The following is a 27,321-nucleotide window of genomic DNA, read 5'->3' as shown; positions in this document are numbered from 1 at the left end:
CTGACAGCCTAGTTAAAAACAAAGCGACTCACAACGCAGGGTAATGGCAATAAGCATGTTTTTTTGTTTTGTTCTTTTATAACATTGCTTTATAATTTCTTCTTCCTGAGGCTAATAGTAAATGCTGAAATATTCTATGTAAGCAACTGTTGGGCTGGAAAAAGAAAGAAACTCTAATGCAAGTATTTATACCTTTCACAAAGGAAACAAGATATTATTGCTTTGAGTGACCTTTCCTAAGTATGGGATACAGCATTTTACACAATAGTTCCTTGGTTCATGCTTCAATTACTGACCTTTACTGTGCAGAAAATTAATGCAATTTTCATTGTAATCCATCCGTACAAATAAAGTCCACACAGAAGAATTCCACATAAGGAATCTAATACAAATAGGAAATGTCAGCTGATTGCTGTTGGCTGAACTTAGCCATTATCTGTTTGTTCTGGGGTCCCCAGCAAACTATATTGGAAACAAGCCATTTCTTGCATGGGCCCTCAGGAGCAAGAGAGAAAGATTTCCTCTCTTCAAAGTTTAGTTTGTAGGTTTAGTTTCCTAAAAGCCAAAAAAACGAGTTACTTGAAAGCTCTATGCTATAACCGAAGTCCCACAAAAGAAAGGAGAGAAAAATTGTGGAGTCTAATTTGGTTTCTAATACATGTCAGTACCATGGGCTTAACAGCAAGAAAGAGCAAGGAGCTACAGTGATGTCATTTTATGACCTTCTCTGTCCCAGACAATAAAAGTATGACAGACCCCAGACCTTGTCCTGGTCTGTTCATCAGAGACAAGCAGAATATGGGAATGCGTCCATCTCCCAGGGAAGTTGTGCCAAGGGGCCCAGGCATGCTTTCATCTTGTGCAGTTGTCTGTGATGGTATTTCATGGGAAGGGATGCTGGCAATTAAGGAGTGTCACTTTCAAGACGGATGGTTTGGATAGAAAGGAGTTCCCTCTCTTCTTCTGGCTTGGGAGGAAATGGCTGTGTGTTTATAATTTGTAAACAGTTCATCTCTCACTGGGTGTGTTACAGTTCCCAGAAGCAGTCTGTCATGTCTAACACGCAAAAGAAGCCAGAGGGGCTCCGCGGGTAAGCCCTCTGATAGAGCACACGATGGAGGGGAGTGGTCCCGAGCCTGGGGGTGGAGGATGAGGAGAAGCAGGTCTCCGCTGCGGAGGCAGCTCTCCATGGATGAGACATGATGGAGTGGAATATACGGGTGGGTAATGCGTGCTCTTAAGGTAGAAAATCCCCATGGTTTACAAATCTCTTAGAGAAGTGAGAGGGAAAAGATAGGGACAAGAACTACCAAGGGCGCCCGTCTCAGGAAGTCCACAGTAAGAGTCGTGTTAATCAGAAGAGTCATCTATGGAAATCAAATTTCGTAAAAATATAAACATAAGGAAGCACAGCAAATGTGGTCACGCTGTGGTGATCAAAGGCCCTAGGGAAATACGACGATCAAGCTTTCTCTAGGATGGGGTGGCTTTGGAGGAAAGGAGAGTCCTAATTGCTGACAACCCCAGGATGAGACGGGCTGATGCAAGTGTTGTGTGGAGAACCAATGTTTGCATGGATGTAATAGCTCCAAGGCTCTTTCACGTAGATGCTGTGGGCCCGACTTGGTCATCCTTGCCCAGAAAGGCTTGAAGCAACAGTCCAAAGAGCTCCACCTCCAGACCCTAGGCCCTCGGACAGCTCTTGAGACACCTCAGTGAGAGGTCAGACTGTGACAGCTACTGGTCTAGATTTCATGGCCTGGGTTTGTGGCCTGCCAGTTTACTGAACACCACTTTTTTAGTGCATCATCTTCTTGTTGGACATGCTCCTTTATGAGATGGGCCAAAGGCACATGATCACAGTTATTTCTAAAGAGCAGAAGACGTCTTTTTTCAGAGGTGACTCATTTAAACAGGTTTGGCCAAACAGAAAGAAATCTTCAACTTCCAAGCCTTAATTAATAAAGTTTAGAATTTTGCCTACTGTAGGTTTTAAATAAATTCGTTATCATTTACTTTTCCTTGGGTAAAATACCCGATCCTGCACTCCAGTGTGGCTATAACTATTTTTAACATTCAAGAGGTTAGATTGTGCAGGAGCCACTCCTATCAATTCACTAAGAAGAAAGTTGCATCTATGTGACTTGCTCCCAAAAGGTTCAATTCCCTTCTTAAAGATATTATACTTTATTATTTTGCCATTAATGATGGTTTTAGCATAACAAACAAGATTTACTTTGTAATCTGCTCAATTTACTTCAAACGAGCAAAACCATCTGGCCCACTTAATTAATTTTAAGGCTGTTTGTGTCATGGAATCAGCATCCCCACATTCATGTCTATGTCCTGGGCCTTTCATACTGGACGCTTCGATCTGAAGATGCTGCCTTTACCCTTCTCTGGCTGTACACGACCGTCACGAGCTCTCTGCACCCGCAGGTACTCGGCGGCTGGAAGTCCATTAAGCTAGTGGGATCTTATTTGGCATTTCACTTTGTTTCATTTTATTCCAGAAGGTTTGTCTGAAAGTATAATGACAACCGAAGCAGCAGATTTAAGAGACTCTCCCAGGAGGAGGAAAAGGACAGATGTACGCAGACAGAGAACTGAAAACACTGCCAGCAACAGCTGGGAAAGTGACAGGCTCTGAAGTGGGTGACCACCCCACAGAGCGCAGACACAGACTGAAAGGAACAGCAGTCTCACTGGAGTCACCTGCGGCCGCCTCCGCTACCCTTCATGTACCTTTTCTGTTACCCAGGGGCAGGCTGATCTCTGCTGCCTCAAATGACAAGCCTCCAATAGGCTCGCTTTTTATCATTTCTGTTATTCTTTATCTTTTACCCCTTCTCATCTGCATTTTTAATATCTTAAAAAGAGATATCCTTTCTAAATTACTAGAATATTACTATACCAGTCACTCTAGAGGACTTAAAAAAAATGAGTTTGACACACCCTGTGAGAACATATTGGCTGAAAATATTAACTCTCTTTTCCTGTGTTTTTTTTCCCTGAGCACACTCACCTTGTCATCTTCATCCTCATCGTCTAGGTCTGTGCTCTCCTGAAAAGAAAAACCCCAGCTGGTTAAAACCATCACCTGAAATTACCCAATGCAAAAATTAAACACAGGCACATTTTTAAAGTTTCCCCTCATCCTTTGAGCAAGAAGTGTTTTTAAAATGCATTAAAGCCTCTTAAGAAATAATACTTTTAAAGTTCAGGGACACTGTGGAAGACTATAAACAATATGCATAATCTACATAAAACTTAACTATAAATAAAGCTATTAGGCGAGTGCCCTTTGAAGGCATCCAGCTTTAAAAATGCATTGCTGAGCTGTACTTTCTGTAAACAGTTTGTTCTTATCCTGACAAATGAACCAACTGCTAGGTTAAGGCTGAGAATACCATACTCCATTTGTGCTGGGCTCCGTGTTATAATGACTGCTCTTCTCCTCTGGGGCCATTACTGAAACATTAGACAGTAGAAAATGCATTAGCCTGAATATAATCAATCTCAAGAGTAAGTTACAGGTTTCTATAAGGTATTATTGTTTCCCTGGGCTTCAGGGTTGGGGGGCAGGGAAGGTGAGGGAAGGAAAGTCCAGGCTCTGATCTGGACTGAGGGACGCCAGGCTGTAGTTCAGAGGTCGCAGCACCAGCTGTGCAAATAGGCTTGTTCAGTTAGTTTAGAAATCACAGAGATGTAATAGGTACATTTTAATCACATCACTGCAATATTTAAAATCTCACATAGTCAAATGGGTTCAGTAGCTTGGAAAGAAGGCTGGGGATTAGAAAACTAGGGTCTATTTTCAGCTCAAATGTTTAACCTTTCTGCTTAACCTTGAAAAGGTCAGGCATGCTGTTTAGAGGCCATTGTTCCAATAGTAAAATGAATTGTCAATATCATGTTCAAAGGGAGTGACTCTCAAGTATCCAGACAGTGTTTTGCTAAATTCCATAAAATCAGTGAGCAGTCATCAAGCAATTTCTCTAGGGCTGGTACTGCATTACCTCCCAGAATTCCCATGAGCTTCAACTAGCAGTTTGGGTGACACTCATTCATGCTGTAGAACTAACTGATTCACCGTAGGTTGAACATGGAACAAGCATGATTCAGGAAAGCAAATGGATAAAAATGAATACACTCAAAACCGGTTGTGGGAGAAAAAAGCCACTGTAATTAGGAGTTAGAAGTCTTCAGGTTGAGACAAAGTCTTCACACATTATTCAAGCAAGCACTTTTTGCTGTGTGACTTTAGCAAATCACTTGGCCACTCTGAGCCTTAGTTGAATAAGCATAAAATGAAAATGGTAATTCTTGCCTCATTCATGGTTGTGTTATCAAGCTAAATTAGGTAATGAGTTTGAAAATGTTTTGTAGATTAAAAAGGTTTTATATACACACATACATTTATGTGCACATAAACTTAAGCATACTTATGTACTCATATATTTGTACCTATTCCTACATACAAATACACATATGTACCTATATATGTATTATAAACAAGTATATCATATGGAACAGCTGGGAAAATAAAATCTGATTAAAAAGCTTAAATATTATGGTTGACAGCATTCCTTATTAAAGATGTTCCTCTGTAAAAATTTCCCTCATCTGTGCCTCTGTGAAATGTAGGCCTTAAATGAACCGGTACTTTAAAGCTACATATTTATTAGTTGGTTCTAGCATATTTAGACTCTATAACATACACCTCTGCCTACCACATTAAACAATCAAAAGTCACATCTTGAATTTGCCAAAACACTCATTTTCTCCACTTCTCCTATATCCCAAGTGACACCAGAAACATCCTTTAATATTCATTATTTTGGAGACAATTTTTTTTAAGTAATGGCAACCTTATAAGGAAAAATAGGTGAAGATGGTCAGTTTTTGAGTCTTGAAAAGCCTAGTGTGAAAGTAATCTTTTACCAAGTGCCAAAGGCTTAGATTTCTGTTTTAAATACTTGGTTCTTGAATCTGGAATTCTAAAATTATAAAACAAGTTCCTGCTCACCTAGAACAGGAAAAGGTCCTTTGGGCTGGAAGAAGGGATGTAGGGAAAGGTGAGATGGGGCAGAGGTAAGACAAGTATAAGCTCTGCAGGGTGACTTTCAGAAGAGGCTTTGCTCTGCTTCCTTCAAGTTTGAGAAATACAGGAAAAATCTAAGAACAATCTAAGAATCGACTCAACAACACAATTCTCTGATTTTCCTGGGATTTGGCATGCCTTCAGGAATCCCCCGAATCTTCAGGCTAGAGGCTGGAGGGTGCCTGGGTGGGGAGGTCTGAGGGAGCCTCCAGGATTCTCTGAGTGCCCAGAAGGGGCATAGAGAGGCACCAAAGGTTTTTCTCTAGTGGCTGAGAGTGTTATTTCCAAGAACCTTCCAGGGCACCAGATGGGTACATGGACACATGCTGCCGGCATGGAAGTGATGACCAGGGGCCAGAAAGTTCTCCTCATGCTGAGAAACTACTCATGACTCAGAACCCAAGACTTTCTAGAAAGAGGTCTTGAAGTTACACCTGCTCAAAGATTTGCACAGTAACATGGGTGTATGTGCAAGGTTGCTCCACAAGTCTCAAACCACACGGACTTGGGGCCATGATTGGGTGGGGGTGTGCTTTCATTTTTCTCTAGTCAAATGTCACACTTACTGGAATCTTTGCTCACCTGGCTGTCATAGAGGCTGCCGACCTTCCCTTTTGTGAGTGTGATGAAATTGTAGACAAAGAGCAGCAGTAATGCCAGGGGGATCATGTACAGTTCAAAATTCCAGACAGTGAGCAAAAATACCTGATTGGAAGAAGAGACCAAATCAACACTTGATAAAAAACAGGATGGGAGCAGTCTTAAATTGTGACCTACTGACTCAAGGAAATTACACATCCGGCTGTCACTCTATGGTAGGTTTTAGAAACAAACAGGTTAAACACACACACACACACACACACACACACACACACACACACACACACACACACACACGATGATTAGTACCCTTTTATAACTGACAGTAGAATGCGCTAGATACAGAAAAGAGTAGCCAGTCACACCCTGAAACAGATAGATGCCTAGAAACACCATCATCCTATCAACCCTATTTGGTTCTTTGCTTCTAGATTTAGTGTAGGAGAATTTAGGTAAAGTAGTAAAGAAAAATCCAAGGTCTCAAAGAGGCAGGCCACAGACAGTAGGTTTATAAGAATTGCAGAGAGTGACTACTTTTTAAGTTGGCTGCCAATGTCTAAAAATCCATGAAAACTTCAAATTTCCAAAGTCTCTCTAAAAAATCTTAAATTTTTACAATTGTGAGACTGGATAGCCACAGGAAAATAGTGGGTTATGACTGCCTACACTGGATGAGGTATGTACTTCACCTGCCCAACTTCTCTCAAACTCTATGTTTGACCCCTGTTGTAGCAGGACAAGAAGGAACTTGGGTTTGAATCCAAATGTCTCTATGGCAATGGTCCCTGGAGACATGAATGCAAATAAGACATGAGTCCACCTCCAAGGAACATATAAGAAAATAACAAAAAAGGACAAATAAGAAGAGAACACATGATAATTATAACATGAGGCAGGAATGAAAGCATGTGCAAATTACTTCAAAACTTGCGCCTCACTATTTGAATTCCCAGGTAGCCTAAAAGATGAAATGAGATGATTTGTGGTTATTAGCTGTCAGCTTCTGCGTGCTTGAAAAAGTCACTCTTAGTAACGTATCAACTTAGAACAAGGAAATTATGCATCTTAAATACCAAGTCTTCCTTTCCAAAACCTGTATTGTTTTCCCTATTAGTAAAAACTTTTTCTGCCACTTTAAACTTTTCTTTTTATAAATATTATATATTTCTTGCTTATTTTTTTGATTGGTGTTGTGAACTTAACCATTTCTTCCATTATATATTTTTTTTCACATGGGTAATTGCCTATAAAAAGCTAGTAACTTACATATATTATTTTTTAAAGTTGGTAACTTCTGAATTTTCTTATTGTTTCAAATAGCTTTTTTTTTCATTCTGCAGTTTCAAAGCAGTCAAATAGAGTCACAAGATTTACACTAAAGAATTGCTTCTGTTTATTTTCTAATATCCATGACTTACTTTTTTCATACTTAATTTTATTGCTACTAAAAGCAATGTTAAATAAAACTGTTGAGAGGGATACAGTCTACGTCCTGAATTTAATAAAAATACTTAGAGGGCCTGTTTTCTGCCATTAAGAATGGTGTTGGCTGTTAGTTTGAGCTGCATAAATCATATCACATCAAGAGTACACATAGAACAGTTTTTAAAGTTAGAAAAGTCACAGAAAGGTGTTCACTCATTGTTCTTTATATCTTTTAGATATTTTATAAATAAACTGTCTTTTGATTTTGCTCCAAACTTAGTGAAAATATGTTTTAAATAAGAAGACTACCATCAGTTTCAACAAGGGTTTATTTAATTCTTATTATTTTAAAAATCAGGAATGAATTTTATATTTGCAGTTGATAAGTTACTCATCAACTGTACTTTTGATGTCTTCTGAAATAAGGAAGGATTTTTTTCCTTTTCATTTGAGAACATCAATATTGTGTATTATATTTTTAATTTCCTAATATTAAAGTGACTTAGAGATTCTGGGAGAAATCCCTTCTTCACTGAATTGTATTAATACCCTTTTAATATACTGTTGTATTTACTTACTACCACTTGAAGATGTTTTGCATAAATACCCATGAGTTACATTTATTTATTGCTTTCTCTTTGAATTATTTTTAGGGTTTGGTATCAGGTTTATTTTAGAACCATATAAAATTTTCAGTCTATTCTTTCTTTCTCTCTGCTCCAGCTCATATTTTTATATTACTAGATATTCCAAGAATGAAAAAATAATATTGTGACATGATGTTTCCACATAGACCAATTTAACAAATGTCCATGCAGCCCCAAGCCTTAAGAATTGTTGGTAGCCCGTCACCATTCTTTCCAACTTGTGTATTTCTTTTCTTTTTAAATATAAAATATTTCATATGTGGTTTCAATGGTCAACCTTACTCAGACTGTATCCCACCATTCCCAGAGGCCACCATGTCCTAAAATGCATGAGAATGATATGTGAGAACATCTAAGGTTTAAATTATAAATAAACAGCATCAAAACATTCATATCATTCTGGAATTTATTTACTCATTATTTTGTTTTATAGATTTATTGATAGGATGTGTATAAATAAAGTACATTCATTTTAACTCATACATGGTACCCCTGAATGTTCTTCAATTTATCCATTAAACTCTCTTTTCCATGAAAATGTAGGTTGAAGCAGTGCTTTTACTTTTTTAATGTAGTCAAACATACTAATCTTCAACCTTAGAATTTATTGCTTTGATTTTCAATGTTCTAGTTAAGACATCATATTTTACTGAGATGATAAAGCTATTTCCTTTTGTTTTCTTCCAAAAGATAAAAGGCTGTGTATGTATATGTGTTTCGTATTTTGTGTCAAATGTGTTTTGGTTTATAGCTGGGAACATGCATCCAGTTGCCTTCCAGATAGCCAACTATTACAACTAGATTAGTAATCTATATTTTGATCCATATTTTGTTCATGAGTCTCCATTGCCACTTCTGTCACATACCAAGTTCCCATATGAGCATGTTTGTTGTTTGTGGGCCATTTAATCCCTTCCATTTATATACATTTCTTTTTTTTTAAAACAAGACTGTAATTTTAAATTATAGTTTAGTAACCAAATAATATTTGAGTGGGCAAGTCTCTATTACTCCACTTTCAAAATGATCTTGGATAGCTCTTTATCCTTTACTATTTCACACGTATTTTAGAATTCAATTTGTAACTATCAGTTTGGAGAGAACTGACATCCTGATATTGACCTTCAGAATAATAAAGTTTGTTTATATATCCATATAGTCAGGATTTCTCTCATATATCTCAAAATACTTTCTCTTTTACCATACTTACTTTGCATAGGTTTTATCACTATTTCCTAAGCAACTGGCAAATTTTGATATTATTAAGAATGGGGCCATTTTAAACTTATATACTTTAATTTGTTACTTCTGGGTATAGAAACGGTGATTTTATATGCTGTTCACATTATTTCTGAGCCCCCATTACCTTCAGGGGATTTCAAATATATCCTTTTGAAGATCTATTGCGGAAAAATGACATAAACTGAAAATTATGAACGTTTTCATTTTGCTTTCCAATCTATGTTACTTACATTTCATTTTAGCGCTAAAGCACTACACAACTTTTATGAGTAAGTACAAAATTGTTGAAATGATTTTTGAATCAATACAGATTATTATGTTGTTGATTTCTTCCAATCTATTAATCTGGAATGCTTTATCAACTTTTATTTGTTGTTTCATAATATATCTTTTCCTATAATTTCTCATCTTCTAAAAGGTTTCTTTTTCTTTTGTTTGTCTTGTTTTGTTTTAATATGAGTAACATAGAAAGAAGCAGAGAAAATAGTATAGCAATTTCTCTACTAGGTAAAGCGAGAGAGTTTTCCAGTTTTTGCCTATTTTCCCCTCTCTGTTTGTAAGCTTCTTTTAGGGTTCGAAGTGTTACCTTTATTCTAAATGATTTCTGTTTTTTAATGTCTATTGAGTAAATAGGATTTTATTGTTCTTTGAAATTGGTATGTATAACTGTAAGTAAAAAGAGATTGGAGAAAAATTGGGAAACAGCATATTTTAATTTATTTTCTTCACCATAAAGCTATTTATAATAACAAAACTACCTTGTATATCAGTCAATATTAGAGGGATGGCTCTGCTGGATAATGACCTCATTTGCCATGACTATATGTTGAAAATATCAGAGAAGAGCTTCAAACACCTATGAAGAATATGCTCAATGAAGTGAAGAAAAAAAATGTTAATAAATAAAATTTAGTAAGTGACAGTATAAAAAAGAATAAAAGGGAAAATTGTCCAACTAAAAATTACAATATCTGATTTTTAAAAAATTCAGTGAAAATGTTTGGTAGCAGAATTAAGCAGTCAGTGAAAATAAAGATTTATCAAAAGAGATAGTCTTACATGAAAGAGAGGAAAAAGGTGGGGAAAAAATAAATGAACTATTTGTGGTCTATTGGTAATTTCAAAAATTCTAACATAGGTATTTAGAATCTCAGAAAAAAGACGGAAGTTAGACAAATATGTGAAGAAGTTATGGCTGAACACCTTCTAGAGAACTCCAATCTGAAATAATTCAAGTAAAACAGCTCTAAGCATATATATCATAATCACACTTCTGAAAAACAAAGATAATGAAAAATATTTTAAAGCAATTCAATAAAAATAATACATTATTCATGTGAGCACAACTATTTGAATGGCTATGGATTTCTCATCAGAAACCATGGAGGCAAGGAGACAGTGCAATAGCAATTTTTCAATGTTAAGTGAAACAAAAACAAAAGGCAATAATTGTCAACCCAGAATTATATATACAGTGAAAATATCCTTCAAGAATGATGGCGAAATAAAGATAAGATAAATTTTTAAAATTTTTCACCAGCATACTTGCTCATCAATAAATGCTTAAGAAATTCTCCAGGATAAGGGAAAAATGATACCAGATGGAAATTCAAACTTCAGGAAGAAATTAAGAGCATCAGAAATGTAAAAGACCTTTTTTCACTTTATTTTCTTTATAACGTATATAACTTATTTTTAAGCTTCTTTTTAAAAATGTTGATTGAAGTATCATTGATATACAATCTTCTACTGTTTCCAAATATACAATACAGTGGTTTAACAGTTACTCATACTTTTAAATCCTCATCCCCACTGGTGCGGTTACTATCTGTCAACTATTCATGTTAACAAACCATGTGTTACTATAGAAAATTGTTACACAGAATCATTGACTATATTCTCCATGCTGTACTACTATTTTTGTGACCAATTTATATTATTGTTTTAGCATTGTATATCATTACCCTGGTGGGTTTTAAAATGTATTTGGACATAATACATAAGAAGACTAAAATATAAAGTAATGTAGGGATGGGTAGGCAAATGGATATGGATGTTTGGACATTAATGTTTCTATGTTTTAGATTAAATGATATGATATTAATCCTAAAATGACTGTCAATCCTAAATGGACTGTCAAAAGTTAAGAGGAGATCTTTCTCTTTCTCCACACACACACACACACACACACACACACATACACACGTGTATATTCATCCCTAGAGCAATCACTAAAAGAGTAATGGAGGGAAGAATAGAGAAAAAGTTAATAGATGAATTAAAATGAAATTCTAAAAGGCAAGAGAAGTGAAATAGGAATAGGAAACATAATAAACAAATGGAAAATAAAATGGTAACCTAAATCCAACAATATTGATAATTACATTAAATGTTAATGGAATAAGCACTGTAAATTTAAAAGGCATAGATGAAAATAAAATTAAAATCGTGGCAACAAAATTTGATTGTTTAAACAAAGGTAAAATTTTATTGAAAAATATAACTTAATAAAACTGAACAATAAATCAGTTAAATTATCCAAAATTTCCTCACCAGGCACAGTTTCACTGTTGAATATGATCAAACATTAAAAAAGAAATAACACCATATGGGAGGGAATATTTCATACCTAATTTTGTAAAGCCAGTTTACCTACCTTGATATCAAAACTTGGCAAAGCCATTACAACAAAATAAATTAAAAGCAAATATACAACATGAGCAAAGATGTAAAATCTTTGAGAAAAAAACAGCAAATCAAATCAATAAATATGTGAAAAATACACACTACAATATGATGAAGTAGAATAGGTTTCAAGAATGCAAGATTGGTTCCACATCAAAAAAAAATCAATGTTATTCACCAAAATAACCAGAATAAAGAGGAAAAAACATTTGATGATTTCAACAGATACAGAAAATTTTTTGACAAAAAAATTCAACATTGTCAACAAATAATGAACAGGAATTGTCTTAGTGATAAAGGATACCTATTGAAATATTATAGTTATATTTGATCATATTTAGCAGTGGTTTGTTGTATGTAAGTTATGCTTTAAAAAGCTGATTTAAAAAATACACAAAGAAGGAAACTAGTTAGGGATGCAAATGATATGAATAAATCTCAAAAACACGTCGAGTTAAAAAAAAACTTATTGATTCCATTTAGGTCAAATTCTAGAACAGAAAATCATTCTACGATGGGGAAAATGGCATGAATCCCTTCTAAAATTAGGACCAACGCAAAGATGTTTATTCTTGCTACTTCTGTTTGGTATTGCACTGAATGTTGTAGCCATTGCAAAAAGTAAAAGGAATGAAATAAAAATCACAAGTATCAAAAGTAGAAAAGCAAAACTATCTCTTTCTATGGATGACATGCTTTCTACATAGAAAAATCCTAAGGACTCTACAAAGCAAATCCTAAAAAGAGCAACTAAATTTTACAAAACTTCAGGGTATAAAGTTATTTTTAATCAATTCTATGTTTATATACTAATAGAAAAAAAAAGTGGAATAGAAAATTTTTGAATTTCCGTTTGTAGTAGCACCAATACCCATATAGTAAATAGAAATAAAATTCACAAAACATGAGCAAAATCTCTTCATTGGAAATTATAAAATATTGCTGAGGAATATTACATAATATCTAAATAGGTGGAGAGACATGCCACTAGTTCATGGTTTGTTAGACTGCATTATTAGGAGGGCAGTTCTCCACAAATTTATCTATATATGCAATCAATCTCAATTTTGTGGAAATTCACAAGCTGATTCTAAATATTATATGGAAATGGAAATAACATAGGATAGCAAATAAGCTTACACTACCTAATTTCATAACTAATTATAAGGTTACAATAATGAAGATAGTGTGATATTGATGAAAAGATAGATTTATAGATCAATAGACCAGAAGAAAGAGTCTAGAAACAGATCTACATATATGTAGTTAATTGATTTTTAAGGAAGTTGCCAAGGTAATTCAAAGGATGAAATGATAGTTTTTTCAACAAATGGCACTGAAACAATTGGCTGTATGTATGGAAAATAATTACATGTTTACTGTTTACTATACACATAAGTTAACTCCCACTGGATCATGATATTTACATGTAAATGATAAATAAAGCTTTAAAACTTCTGTAAAAAAACACGAGAAAAACCTTTGCCACCTTGGGGTGGGCAAAGATTTCTTAGGGCACAAAAAGTACCAAGATTAATGTAAATAAAAGAAAAAAGTGGACTTTATCAAAACTATTCTTTTTTTGCTCTTTGGAAAACACTATTAAGAAGTGAGAAGATAAGTCACAAAAAGGGTGAAACTATTTCATACACACACACACACACACACACACACACACACTGAAAAAAAGAACTTGTATCTGGAATACATAAAGAATTTCGTAACTTAAGAAGGCAACTCAATAAAAATGGGCAAAAGATTTGACCAACTTTTTTACACACAGACACACAAAACTGTGTATGAATATCTAAAAGCACACTGAAAGATATCCAACATGATTATTCATCAGGAAAATGCAAATAAAAGCCCCTATAAAGTAGTACTTACACATTAGAAAGGTTAAAATAAAATTTTTAAAAATTGACATGAAACAGTGTTGACAAAATGCAGAACACCTGGAGCTCTCAGAATGCTCCTGTTAGGAATACAAAGTGATGGAGCTGTTTGGAAAACCACAGGGCAGTTTCTCAAAAGTTGAGCATATATCTACTATAATTCACAGCTTTTCTATGCTTAAATATTTAACATGTCCTACAAAAGACTTGTGCACAAATGCTCAGAGCACAGCAGCTTTATACCAAATAATAATAAAATTGGTGGGTAGGGAGGGATAACGGCGGGGAAGAAGAAAGGGGGTATTATGATTAGCATCTATCATGTTGGGGGTGGGGGAAAGCAGAGGGCTTTGCAACACAGAGAAGACAAGTAGTGATTCTACAGCATCTTGCTATGCTGATGGACAGTGACTGTAATGGGGTTTGTGGGGGGGACTTGGGGTAGGGGAGAGCCTAGTAAACATAATATTCTTCAAAAAAATAAAAATTAATTAATTAAAAAAAAAAAAGGAGTTCAGCTAAGAGCTGGTGCAGTCTGAATCAGGTCTGCACTTGACTTAATAGGATCGTACAAGCATCAGTTTCCTGTTTTTGGCAAATGTATTATGATTATTTAGGACATTATCATTGGGGCAAGCTGGCTGAAGGGTGTATGGGAACACTGTACTCTTTTTAAAAAATACATGTGAGTCATAACCTATTTCAAAACAAAAAGGTTTAAAAAGATCATGATGAACACTCTTCCTTGCAGACTACTCCCAAGACCTCCTTGTACACTGCTTTCTCTACCTCCTAGCTACGCACACCAAGGCCAAAGTGGCCACCCCAAGCTTAGCTCTCATTGTGGTGTTCTTTTGCTCAAAGCCTCTCCCAACTCTGTAGGTTCTCTTAGTTTCCCTTGCAGGCCCAGAAAATCAAAATAAGGCCCGAACCTGTACTTTGATTCTTTCTGACTCTTTGTCCCCTACCACCATATTTCTTAAACTCGAGGCACACGTATTTGCCATTCTGAAAAACTGCCCGTTTTCATTCTCAGTGGCCCTAGGAATGTTCTCTTTCCTCCCTCATTGGTTCCCGAAATCATGATGCATGTATAATAATCTCTGTATTTCTTGTACAACAGGATGGTGTCTGGCATGTAATAGACACCCAAATCTTTGTTGAATTGAAACAGGAGTCAAATGGGCATGAAAATAAAGGTCTAACTAATTCCTATGCATTTCAACAACTTAGTACCCAATACTGCAGTTGGGTAACGGAACACCACCAGGTTGCTCCTCATGGTCTATGGGGCAGACGAGGAAGCCCTAAGTCAGAATCCAAACAGTGGCTTTGGATAACACAAATGTAAGAGGATAGAACCTGACAAACTCCAGAAGCGTGAATTCCAAACATTCCCCCGGTGCATCATCTCCAGTGTGAACCTTTGTGTGTGGGTTAGAAAGGGTGAGCAGAGGAAAGTTCTGGGGTGAATGGTTTATTTCCATTTGATATTCTACCTCAGTGCCCAGAAGGCCAAGGTAGTCAAATATATCACAGGTTCCGAAATCAACTAAAACTGCGTAACTGATGAATTATTTCAAATATTCACTCAACCAACATTCATGGAGTGTTTAACATGTATGGGCACTGTTCGTATTACTGAAAAAAATAAAACAAAAAAAAAGGAGTAAGACAATTTCTATCATCCAGCAGTTACCAGTATAAATTACCTCAAACTCACACTTATATCCCTAAATTTCAGTTCCCCATCATGCCTTATTTAAATACAGTTTTAAGGAAAATAATCAGAGTACGTCATTATATATGACCTCATAGTAATCAAAAGAACACTTTTTTAATGAGAAAACAAAACTGTCAATAATTTAATTTTTGGTGAGTTTGAAAACAGAGCCAAGCGCTCTTAACCGTTACGTTGTACTTTGTCCTGCTGCAATCTTTCCCACAGTTCTGAGGCAATTACATTTTCTAGCATGAAGTGTTTACGTAACGGTGCTGATGGCATCCTCGTTTTGGGAAGATCTGAATCATGGCTCTTCCTGTGCAAGCCGTGTGCTCTTGGAAACATTACTGAGCATTTTTTTCATCCGCACAATGAGAATGGTCCCATGCGCCTTGAGGACTGCTGAGAGGACTAAATGCAATGATCAAAGTAAAGCGTCAACATGGTCACTGTCATGCTTCTTAAAGCAGATCAACGACCACAACCAAGTCCAAGGACAGCGATGCAAACATGAAGAGACCCACTTGGGAGGCAAGGTTTGCCAATTTCTACTTCACTAATTATTTTTGCAGAAGAGCGCTCAGGCCGTTCCATGGGTCAGTGAGAAGAAGACCTTTCCTCCGTGTTTGCTTTGCGTCCAGCCCGATGCCACAGCATGACAGCGCTTTGCCCTGGACTTAATGGATTCGTGGGAGAAAGGAAGTATAAGCATAAGACCGGAGAGTGGCACAAATTTTCAAAGGCTTCTCATGCTTGGAGCTGGATCATAGAAGGATGGGCCTGGAAATGAGGGCGGGGAACTAAGCAGGTGCCAATTAGTGGAAAAAAGGGGCCAGTTCGTAGGTCATGGGAGCAAGTTGAAGATGGGATTGTAAACTAAATGAGAAGTCACTTACAGATTTTTAAGCAGAGAAATAATGGGATCGGATATTTAACTAGATAATTCTGGCAGCAAGGTACCCTTGATTATGGGAATCGGGTAAGGAAATGAGAAACATAGAAAAATTTTAGGAAGAAATTTTAACAGCCCAAGGGAAAGGGCAACATCACTTTTGTCTGGGATGCTACCTATGTTTACAGAGAATATAAGCTTTGGCTGACTCTTTGAGCATGGCTTGGGTTTTGATTAACTGTGGGGAGTTACATGGGGGAGCACCATGAATGTTATGCCTTTACCCTTACTCAGGAATTGCCTCTGAGACCTGGGCAAGTTTTGAGTCACTCCGGGTCTCCTTCCCCCGTCTGATTAGCCTCTGAACTAGCCCATCCATTCCTCTCTGCACTAGGGTTCTCATACCCAAGATCTACTGAGTGGACAGGTACATGGCTTCCTCCTAGACCTCCTGCCCTCCAGCCACATACTAGCAGCCATGGAGGAAGCTGACTGAGCAGACAACATCCCAAACATCTTTAAAGTTGTTGATAACATGCAATTTCTACATATTTGTAATTGCAGTCCTCGTACCCACTGCTGAGTTAAAATGTCCATAGTACATAACCATGCCACTTCCCCCAAACTTAGGACTCTCACTAAGTTATTTCCTATGCAAGGAACCAGCCCTTGCTTCAGAAATCCTTATCCATCAGGAAGACACATGAGTGGAAGACTGCAAGAAGGGCCTAGTTCCAGTAGTGGAAAGCGGGATAATGGTATCCTAATGATGTCCCGTGTCTTATTCCCCAAAACTTGTGACTATGTTTCATCGCAAAGGGGAATTAGGGTGACAGACGGAGTTAATGTTGCTAATCATCTGACCTTAACATCAGGGGATCATCATGAGTTATCTGATTGAGTCCAGAGTAATCACAAGGATCCTTAAAAGTGGAAGATGGAGGCAGAAGAAGAAAGTCGGGAAGAGATGGAAGGGCAGAAACAAGATTAGAGTGATGCCACGTAGGGACTCAACAATGTGCCCTGGCTGAATGTGGAGATGGGAGAAGGGGCCATGAGCCAAGGAATGTGGGCAGCCTCAGGAAGTATGAAAAGGAAAGGAAACAGTCCCCTAGAGCCACCAGGACAGAACACAACCCTTCCGACATCTTGGTTTTAGCCCAGAGAGACCTGTGGTAGACCCCTGACCTTCAGAACAGTAAGGTAATGAATTTCTGTTGTCTTAAGCCACTTACACATACAGTAATTTGTGACAGTAGCAAGAGAAACCTAACAGTAGTATAATGTAAAAGGGGTGAACCTACCTAGGGAAATTACGAAAGGCTATCTAGACTGATGAGAAAACCAACTCTACATCTTGGGAAAGAACCCATGGGTCTAGAAGGGATTCACTTTTCCGGGTCCAGTCTCCACAGAGAAAGAGGTAAGGCTGAAACTGACACCCTTCAGGGATGAAAGTCTCAACTGGGATGAGGCCCAGAACTGAAATGCCCTTTCCTGCCCTGACCCTCACGCTAATAAATCTTTCATATTTCAAACTGTGCCTCTAAGTCATGTTCTGGTTACCATGACCTACATACATACATATATACACACATACATATATAAATTTTACCAAATCAACATTCATTAATTGTCTATTTTCTTAAGCACTTAAAAATACCATTTCTGGTGTTTATTTGGCATTGTCTTCGACTATTTCTACTTGACATAGAATGATCTGGTCAGTTCACTGGGGGGGGGGGAAACTCAAATTAATATCTTTTCTTGTCTCTCAGAGGCACAATTCCATCAACCACTTTTAGTTTAGCATGGGAATGACCCCGACTGGTAGCTTACTCTCAAAATTTCTGCAGAAAGACACTCAGATTATGTGTTTCTTACTTTTATTATTCTTTATGACTATTTGAATAAACAATATATATAATTTTCAAACTGCCAATTTCATAATTACAGAATCCTGAATATTTCTATGAAGAATGTAGCTAATTCCCATCTGATTTTAGATGTCTGTACACAAAAATTCCATATGGTCCTAATATTAACTATGTTTTCCTCTTTTCAATGTATTATGGAACTTCTTAAAAATAGAAAAATAATGTTTCTAACCTTTCTCTAACCTTTTCATACATGTTTCTTACTAAATACGTAATCTTTTCCCTCTTTTACACATGATGCATTTGTTAAAAGTCCATCACTTTATTTGATGTTCCTATCATCCTACTAGGTGATTTATGCTTTACATTTCTTGATCATTTTAAATAGAAAAAAAGTTGATAACTGATTAGCCAACAAAAATCCCCACACCACTCACAAAAACAGAACTACTTGACAAAGTAGAGAAGGACTAACTTACATGAAAACACATAATGTGCTGTGACTATTGGCTTTGTCCCTCTGGAATGATCATAATTTCAGGTCTAGAACCAGACAACAAATTTCTCCTTATGCATTTTTTCAGAAGCTGGTAATTGAGCAGTTGAAAGTCTGATTTTGGTAAATAGATCTTTCAGAGCCATCCATCAGAAAATTCCCTGTTCTGATGAAAGGAAAGGTGGGAAAATCCTCACACTCTTATTTATTCCCCATAACGCTGGTGACCTGGAAGAGGTCAAGAAAAAATTCCATTAGATGTACCAATAACTGTCTCACTCATTTCAGAAATGTAATTTTTGGCACTGTGGGAACCATCCATGGTAGAACAGTGGGGCTCAAATTGTTCTCTGAGAGGACAGAGAAGTCTCTAAAAATGTTCTCTGACTTGGGTCGCAGGAACATCAGGCCGCAATTGTGGCTAAAAGCTTAAACTTCACATGACTTAGGCCTTCATGTTCGTAGAAAGATTAGATCAGAAGGAATACAGAAAAACGCTCTGGGTAATAAAGCAAGTGTATCTAATTAGCATTAGTGCAGTGATCAAGTAAAGCCATTCACTGTATTAAGTAAAGCCATTCACTGTATTAAGTTACTCTACTTGCAGCTTTATTTCTGGCACTAAAAGAAGTAGGGTTGCAATACGTTCACATTAAGCCTGCAATAGCTCTGTAAATAGTCAGTGTGCTTAAAACAGACTAAGGTGCCTTAATTCAGGAAACCCCAATAGTGATTAGTGAGTGATGCTATTTATAGCAAAGAACAATTCCTTGAGGAATCATAGCAAGAGTGTCTTGGATGGTCTTGCACTACTCGGATAGACAACCTACAACCTATTTGCTTAATCAAAAGGAAAATTGTGCTTGTATTAGAGACACACACACACCTGCTGCTTAGCACAAAAATGATGCCAATGTTTGAATCTTCCTCTGCCTTGAAAGTGCTTTTAGGAGTCCTGACTTTATTTTGATTAGGAGGAATCTAAGAAGATTTCTTACAATGCTGAGATATCACTATAAAGCAGGAAAAACCCCAAATGTGGTCTCTAAGCATGTGTATGTGCATACACAGACATGTGCACGCACACATACACACATTCACTCAATCTTTTGCTCACCCAAATGAAAGTTCAAATCAAAACATAGCAACCACAAATTCAGTCTGGGGCCTCTTCTGTTCAAAATCTGTTGCATCACATCCATCGATGTGCCCAAAACAAGGATAGCAACAAAAAGTCCTGAGACAGAAATCCTCTTTCAAGATGCTGTTTGGATTGTCATGTCTTCCGTTTCAAACAAAAAAAATAATAAGTTTGACGACATGGAGAGAAAATAAAGTCTTCCTCAGCTTTTTTAGGATCGGATCCATATAAGCACAGAATGAAAATATTTTCAAAGGCCCTTTAAAAATCAAGAGGCAGATGTTCAGGTAAAAAGCAAAGCCAGGAGATTGTATATTTTAATAAAGCTATTATATGTGCAGCCCCAAATTAGGAGTGGCACTTGTGTGAGGGCATGTCTAAACCATTACCACCTGTTTGCCCTGAAAAATCAATTAAAGACACACTTTCCTAGCACTCCCTTTCTGACCAATAAAACTTAGCTTCATCGTGAGACTATAGTTGCTCAGAGGGAATGTACTGGAAAACTAAACCCTCAGTCTCACATTCCTGTCCTGCTCACATGCATATAAACTAACCACAGTAAAACTCGCCTTCAGGGGCAGTAGTAGACATGGGAGGTAGAAAAAGACCGAAAAGGAGAGAAATTCTTACTTCAGTTTCACACTGAGCATCGTACCTCCTTTCGGTGAATTCCAATAATTTCTTCAAAGGCTTTCTCTCACCTTTTCTTTTTTTTTTCTCCTGCAGAACAGAATTCTGTGCTGCACTTTCAGTGCAACAGAGGAGATCCAACTTTGCAAGTTGAAAGCAAGGGCAGGGAAACCATCCCAAGTGTTTTAGTAATTAAAAGAATATGCATAATGAACCATATGCCCAAAGGGCCTGTTCTTCATGGGGGCCAGATTTTTGTTTGAATTTTTAATTTTTATATACAGATGAAACATTCCATGTAATCTACCAACAGTGTGAGAGAACACACACTAAGAAAAAGTGTGAGGGACAGTCCGTGTAGGAGCGGGAACAGGAGACATGGGAGAAATTCTGTTCTGAAGATGTTGATTCAAATGCATTTGCCCCTCTAGCAATTGTTCTCATCATCTGCTCAGAGTCTTCAGGAGGCATAGATAACGAAGACACTGACAGCTTTATACAGTATGAGTAAAATACAGTGCCGGCAGTGGGAAAGTGTGAAAATCTCATGGGACAAACAAGGATTTCTTTAAAAAAAAATTCTTTCTATCTGCCCCATCCTTCAGACTACCATCTTGAATTACAGGGAATCCTCCCAAGTCTCTTTTGGAAGCTACATAAATATTATATTGCACGCTCTAGGCCACATATACTTAGCAATTTGAACTGATCTAAGAGGAATTCTTACCTCTCAACGATGCAACTGTGCATGCATAGCGGGTAGGAAATGCTCAGGACCAAAGGTACCATGCCCGCCCCACTCCTACAGCAATACAGACCATGAATTTAAGGAGTTCAATATGCTCTTTCAAACATACCCCCAGCATTTCCTTAACTACCATCGTGGAAGAACTGGGAAAATCTTCCTTTAAGCCTTTCAGTATCATTTAGAAAATACTGAGTTGTAATCAAAGTAATTTAAGAGATACAGAGTCTGATAAAACTGCTATATCAGCTCTTGGACACACAGGATTTAAGTGAGCATTCGAATGCGGTAGACAGCTTTTTAAAAATGCATTCTCACAACATGCGAAATTTACAATGATGGCCTGGACAGAGTTATCAGGTCCTATGTGTGATTTAGTCTTGTACATGTCTAATTCAGGATACACATTGCAGAATGGTGTGCACGTGTGCACGTGTGTTGGTCGGGGAGGCAGCACAGAAGAAATGCTGAAGTTCACTATTCTGCATGTCTTTAACTGAAATAACCTAAGTGCAAAATGCCATGCTGGGCCTTATGGCATTGAGAAAAGATTATGAAAACAAATCTGATCAAAAGTCAAAGCGAAGCCTTAGATTCCTCAGCAGCCCCCACCCCCGAACACAGATATGCTGTCATTTTCACAATGTAAACACCGGAAATGGAATGCAAAGCATTTAAAGAGCAAGTAATAATGGAGCTGTAAATAACATCTCTCATTGCTTTCACCCTTCATTCAGAGTTTAGGCCTTTAACAATGGCTAGGTTCCTTGATCTAGTGGTCTCACTGGAAAGACAGATAAACTTCAACTGCAGGCAGAAGACAAAAATTGACAAGGAGCGTCACCTTTCCTGACTGTTTAAATCCTTTAAGGAAGTGTTGGAGCAATTAGAGAGGGAGCATAATCTTTGCAGAGTGCATTAACACTCTCCGACCTCCCAGACAATAGATCAGACCTCAGACACATAATGCTTCCCTAAGGCTTTTTAGCCAGTGTCTTTGATCTCATAGTCACTCTGTGTGTGACTGTAGGTGTCTCCACATAGAAGGCATTATTCATGAGTACTACTGTCCCTGTCCGCTAGCTCTGAGGCTGGACTGCAATCAGGCAAAAGGCAGGAAAATCACCATAATCCTAGGCAGAATTTTCTCTATCTTTAAGATGGGGATGGGGGCAGTGGAAAATAGTCTTTCACAATTCTCTTAATGATTTTTTTAAGGTACAAGGTTTGTCCTGTGAAAGTGAATTATAGTAAAATCTAGTAGTCCCCCCGGCCATTATCTGTGGGGGCCATCCATGTTGCAAGATACCCCCCAGTGGATGCCTCAAACTACACATAATACTGAACCCACTGTGTAGTATATTTTCCCTATACATGCATACCCAGGATGAAGTTTACTATACAAATAGGCATGGTAAGAGATTAACAATAACAAAATTGAATTATAATGATATGCTATAATAGAAGTTATGTGAATGTGGTCTCTCTCTCTCAAAATACCTTCTTATACAGTGCTTACCTTTCTTGTGATGATGTGAGATGACAAAATGCCTATGTGATGACACAAAGTGAGGTCAAGGACATAGGCATTATGATGTGGCATTCAGTCACCATTAACCCTTCTGACAACATGTCAGAAGAAGGATTATTTGCTTCTGGACCACAGCTGACTGTGGGTAACAAACCTCAGAAAGCAAACCCATGGATCAGGGGTTGGGGGACTACTATAGTTAGTTACATTAATATTCATAAGTCATTTGATGAAATGAGGTGGGGGGGTGGCAAATCTCCAAACAATTGATGCTTTTTGTCTGTAAAATGAACTTCATACTAGATTCATTGAGAAAAACACCATGTGTGATGAACAACACTGTAATATGCAAAAGAAAGTAAGAGGAGCAAAATCAAATAAACTCCTGGCATCGCAAGCTTTTAAATCTTCATCCATTCTGCAGGTTCTGCGGCAGGACGCAGAATAGGCAATAACCTATTTCCTGATGAACGCATCCTGTTCCAACTGCTAATCTCACAGTGCAAGCTTGGCTTTTTACCATCTATTATAAACATTTTCAAGAACTGCTTACCACGATATATTTTTTAACGGATTAGATTGTGGTCAGCTGCTAACAGAGCAGAGAACTGAATATTCTTTATATGAAGGCAGCGAATAGGTTCTCCAAGGGTCTGACTTGCTTCCCACTCTTCTCCCTCTTAAGTAGTTGGAACAGCAATCGAAACAGAGTCTAAGGAGGTTAGAAGGTTTCTTTTCTTTTCTCCCTTCTTTTATAAGAAATTCTGTGTCAGAGGGTGTGGTATACAAGACCTTATGGGGTTTAAACTTCACAGCAAGACTAAGTGGAATGTTTAGAAGAGAAACAAAGACTGAAATTCACATCATTTGCTCAAGCCATTCACAGTTGTCTGCTGATGACACTCAACATCTAAGCCTAAAGCATTTAAACCAAAATAATTACATTTTCTTCGACTCAAGGCAGTTTCCCCTTGAAAATGTACACTGCACAGGTTTTTACAATGAAACTACAAGAAAAAGAGGAAAGCTGAAAATGGGCGTTACGTTGCAGCCTACCACTTTAGAATTAGCAATTTCAAGCTCAAACTTAAGAAAAAAATGGCAAATGAAAATATACATTCACAGAAAGCAATTTAAGAACTTTTGAAACTTAACTAGCAGGAAAGAACGATCTACTGAAGGCTTTAAGTTCACTTTGACAATGCCTAATGTCCAAAATGAAATAATGGAGATAAATGAAAAAATTGCTGCCCTACCTACTGTGCACTTTCTAATGTTTGAAAAGAAAACGTTGATGTTATATTTTTATCCCTGGGTAAAACAGCTTTCAAGGACTTTATGATCCTGCTCAGTTTTGCTAAGGAAGGAACTGTCCTCTGGAAGGAAACAGATTTGATACTCTGATTTGAAAACGTACACACAGATACGCATGTACACACACAGCACTATGCCTAAGCAACTTAATGCTCAACAGCGAAGGACTTGATGAACTTAACCAACGATATAAGCATCCAATTTTAACTATGGCTTAAGAAAAGTAAAAAATCCAAGGAAAAAATAGGCTTAAGGTGGTTACTTGCCAAATGGAATCTGTACCTACTCATTAATTATCTGCATCTCATGCCTTCTGCCTGATCATGAACATGCCATAGATTAAGGAAATTTTTACAAAAAAATAGAGATTACAAACATGAAAATCTGAATTTAGTTTTACTAGGGTAATGATTTCTGCTTCTAGATTAAAAATAAATAGCTGAAATTAAAATCCCCAAACAGCAGACCACAAAAATTTACCTCGGATTTTTATCATTTATGAGTTTCTATCGCCACCTGCAGGACTGACTGTAAGAAACTCGAGCATTGGTCAGACTATTTGCTATTCTTTTCCTTTTCCTTTTTCCTTTCTTCTCTTCTTCCTTCGCCCCAGCCCCATCCCACGTGCACGTGTGTGCAGGCACTAAGTTTCCAAGAAATCAATTATGTTTCCTTTGAAAACATGTACATCACTAAAAGTTTAAAAATCACCAATGAAAGACAAAATTAAATTTACTGAAAAAGGGGTCATTGGGGGCACAGATAGCCAAATTTTTTACAGGTTTAACCTTTCTTTTCAAACATTAGAAAGTGCACTTTCAAACATTAGAAAGTGCATGGTGGCATTTTTTCATTTCTTTTCATTATTTCATTTTGGACATTAGGCATTGTCAAGGCAAAGTTTCCTATTTTGTGAAGAAGAATTCTGAGGGGGAAACTAGCCTACAAGAATTTCCTTACCAAAAATTGTGAGGACCTCAATGGTCTCCACGGAAAGCAGTTTTTGCTATGGAATAGTTAACCAAAATTTATAATTGTGTGTCACTGGCTTATATATCAAAGCAGAACAAATGCTGCTCTTAGTAAATGCAAATGAAAATATAAGACAATATTGCACTAAAAGCGTTAGGGTAGCCCAGTAAAGTAAGAACAAGTTTTGAGAGCAAAAGTAAAAACTTAAACACCTCCAACACAAAAGCACAGACTGTCATCATCATGTCATTGTCCTCATCACCATAAAGTCTGGATGAGAAAGATTCGTCTGCTCTAGAAGGGTCATCCAACTGCACAGGAGGTAATGATGTGGATTTTTGTCCCTCCGGGGCATAGTGCCCTTCTGAGTAGCAACTGCACAGACTTAACAAAATATTTTCCAAATGTAAGACTTAAGGGAAAGGTGGTTTTTATTTTTTAATAATATAACCCATGGATACTGTGCAGATGCTGTTCATACTAATGAACTAAACCCATAATGGCAAAGTTTATGACTATGAAAGTCACGTGCTGTGCAAACGGTTTAAAGACTGAGACTCCTGTTCTAACAAGCCATGAGACCTCAGAAAATCACTTCACTGAAGCCTTCGATTTCTTCTCCTGTGGATGAACATGTGAGACCCCTGACATGACATTCTACAGCTCCATGTTTTGCTAGACTTAAAAGGTAGCCATGGGGTCTCTTTTAAATGCCAATTAAGCCAAAAAGTGTTTTTTTTTCTCTCTTCTTTTTCCTTGACAAAAGGATGCATGTCTGGCAATGAGCTGAAACAAACATTTTTAAAAACTTGGGCAGAATTAGAGAAGTCATTTTAAAGGACCAAAAAAATAGGGATTTGGATTATAGGAAAGTCCCAGTGAGATTAAAAGTCAGTAAATGCTGCACAGGATCATGGCTGAGATGATGACATATTGAATTGGATTTAGATTTGTCTGTGTATCTTTTTATAAAAATGAGAGCTACAATATCAGGCCAATGAAACTTTCCCCATAAAGCTATTATTTTAAAAGGCAATGACACACCACCAAGATAGGAGAAGAAATGGCAAAACACACCTTCGTAAATCATAAATCACCTGGCTATGATACACTATAACATAGTAAGCCCTAACCAGACCACAAAGGTTTCTCTCCATACACATCACGTCAGGCAGCTAAGATGATTACCAGCCTCTCTTGTAACTGTCACCTGTGGTGGGTCTAATTACAGGCTACCCTGGCCAAGCAGGCCCTCATCACATAGCAATAAAAGGGCCATTGGCTTGCCAAGCCCAGCCAGACAACAGAGAGCACACGCCACCTGATGGGGAGTCCCAAAGATCAGCCAGAGAGACTAATAAAAATGACAGCTTAGAAACAATGAGAAAGCTCAGACCGCAAGACAGGCCATATCGAATTAGCCAGAAATATAATTGCTGAACAAGGTTCTTTAACAGGTCAAAACCGAAGCAGTTCCATTTTTGCATCATACAGAATGTTTGCACATCCCGGTATCACATAGAGGGGGGAAAACAACACCCAACTTTGCAAGGATCAAAAATAAAATCCCCCCATAGTCAGGGGCTGTTGATCTAGTGAGAGGTGCCTAGTTGCCTTCCTCCTCCCCAGTTCTCCTGCTGGCTGCCTTCTGGCCACTTACCTACAGGTTAGTACCACCCCCTGGATGGGGAGGGCCAAGAAAAAGCTAGGAAAATACATCAGAGAAGATTATGATGAAGTTTTGGGTGGTCTCTGAATTCTACCCTTTTGTGAGGTCCCAGGCTGTTATGATCAGAGAAGGAGCTGGAATAAAAAGAAATCAGTATCTGGTAATAGATACTTTGCACTAGTTCCAGCACTTTCTCAAGAAGCATTGATTAGATGTCTGCTGTGCACCCAATACTCGCTATCATAAGCAGTAAGGACACACACAAAAACAAAACACTGGGCTTTTGCCATTCTGCAGTTCACAATGTCTTACAACAATTCTTCAATCATATGCCTATGATACACTGAATGATTTTTTTGCCTATGACATTAACCTGATAGTAGGTCATCAAAATAAAATCCTTCCTATTTTTGATGTAAAGAACTTAATGTATTAGGTCAAACATACAGCCTCCTATCATAGCCTTAAAAATTGCATGCTTTGGCATTCTGTGGTTCCATGCACATCAGACAGCCCTAGAAATACCTGACTCATCAACATTAATTCCATGGCATATAATACAATGGCCTGCATTTCTACTCTAGCCTTGAAAAGGTCCTCAGCAAGTCCTAGGTATGCGTGTGTGTGTGCGTGTGTGTGTGTGTGTGCGCACGCGCACACTTGCTTTAGAGAGGCCTTCCTCTGACTTAGAAAAGCAACACTGTCACCTACCAATAGTTATATCAAATAA

The 27,321-nt window shown here is 37.4% G+C and overlaps 1 protein-coding gene across 5 annotated transcripts in view; it reads right to left on the bottom strand.

Annotated features, from left to right (window-relative positions):
• Positions 1 to 27,321, bottom strand: part of MCTP2 (multiple C2 and transmembrane domain containing 2) — a 198,250-nt gene that overhangs the window by 26,199 nt on the left and 144,730 nt on the right. For 4 of the 5 annotated variants that reach the window (XR_005056531.2, XM_017648516.3, XM_073227183.1 and 1 more), the window contains 2 exons: positions 5,687 to 5,809; positions 3,026 to 3,064 (listed from right to left, as the gene is read on the bottom strand). Coding sequence is in view for 4 of the 5 variants with exons in the window: in XM_017648516.3 (XP_017504005.3) it covers positions 3,026 to 3,064; positions 5,687 to 5,809 (162 nt within the window). In the remaining variant the exon portion in view is untranslated. The remainder of the gene's footprint in view (positions 1 to 3,025; positions 3,065 to 5,686; positions 5,810 to 27,321) is intronic. The other variant, XM_073227182.1, reaches the window with a different exon arrangement.

Source organism: Manis javanica, chromosome 18, assembly GCF_040802235.1.
Source record: "Manis javanica isolate MJ-LG chromosome 18, MJ_LKY, whole genome shotgun sequence".
In the NCBI taxonomy this organism is placed as follows: domain Eukaryota; kingdom Metazoa; phylum Chordata; class Mammalia; order Pholidota; family Manidae; genus Manis; species Manis javanica.
The sequence above is the reverse complement of the archived record's forward strand: the minus strand, read 5'-3'. Positions and strand labels throughout refer to the sequence as shown.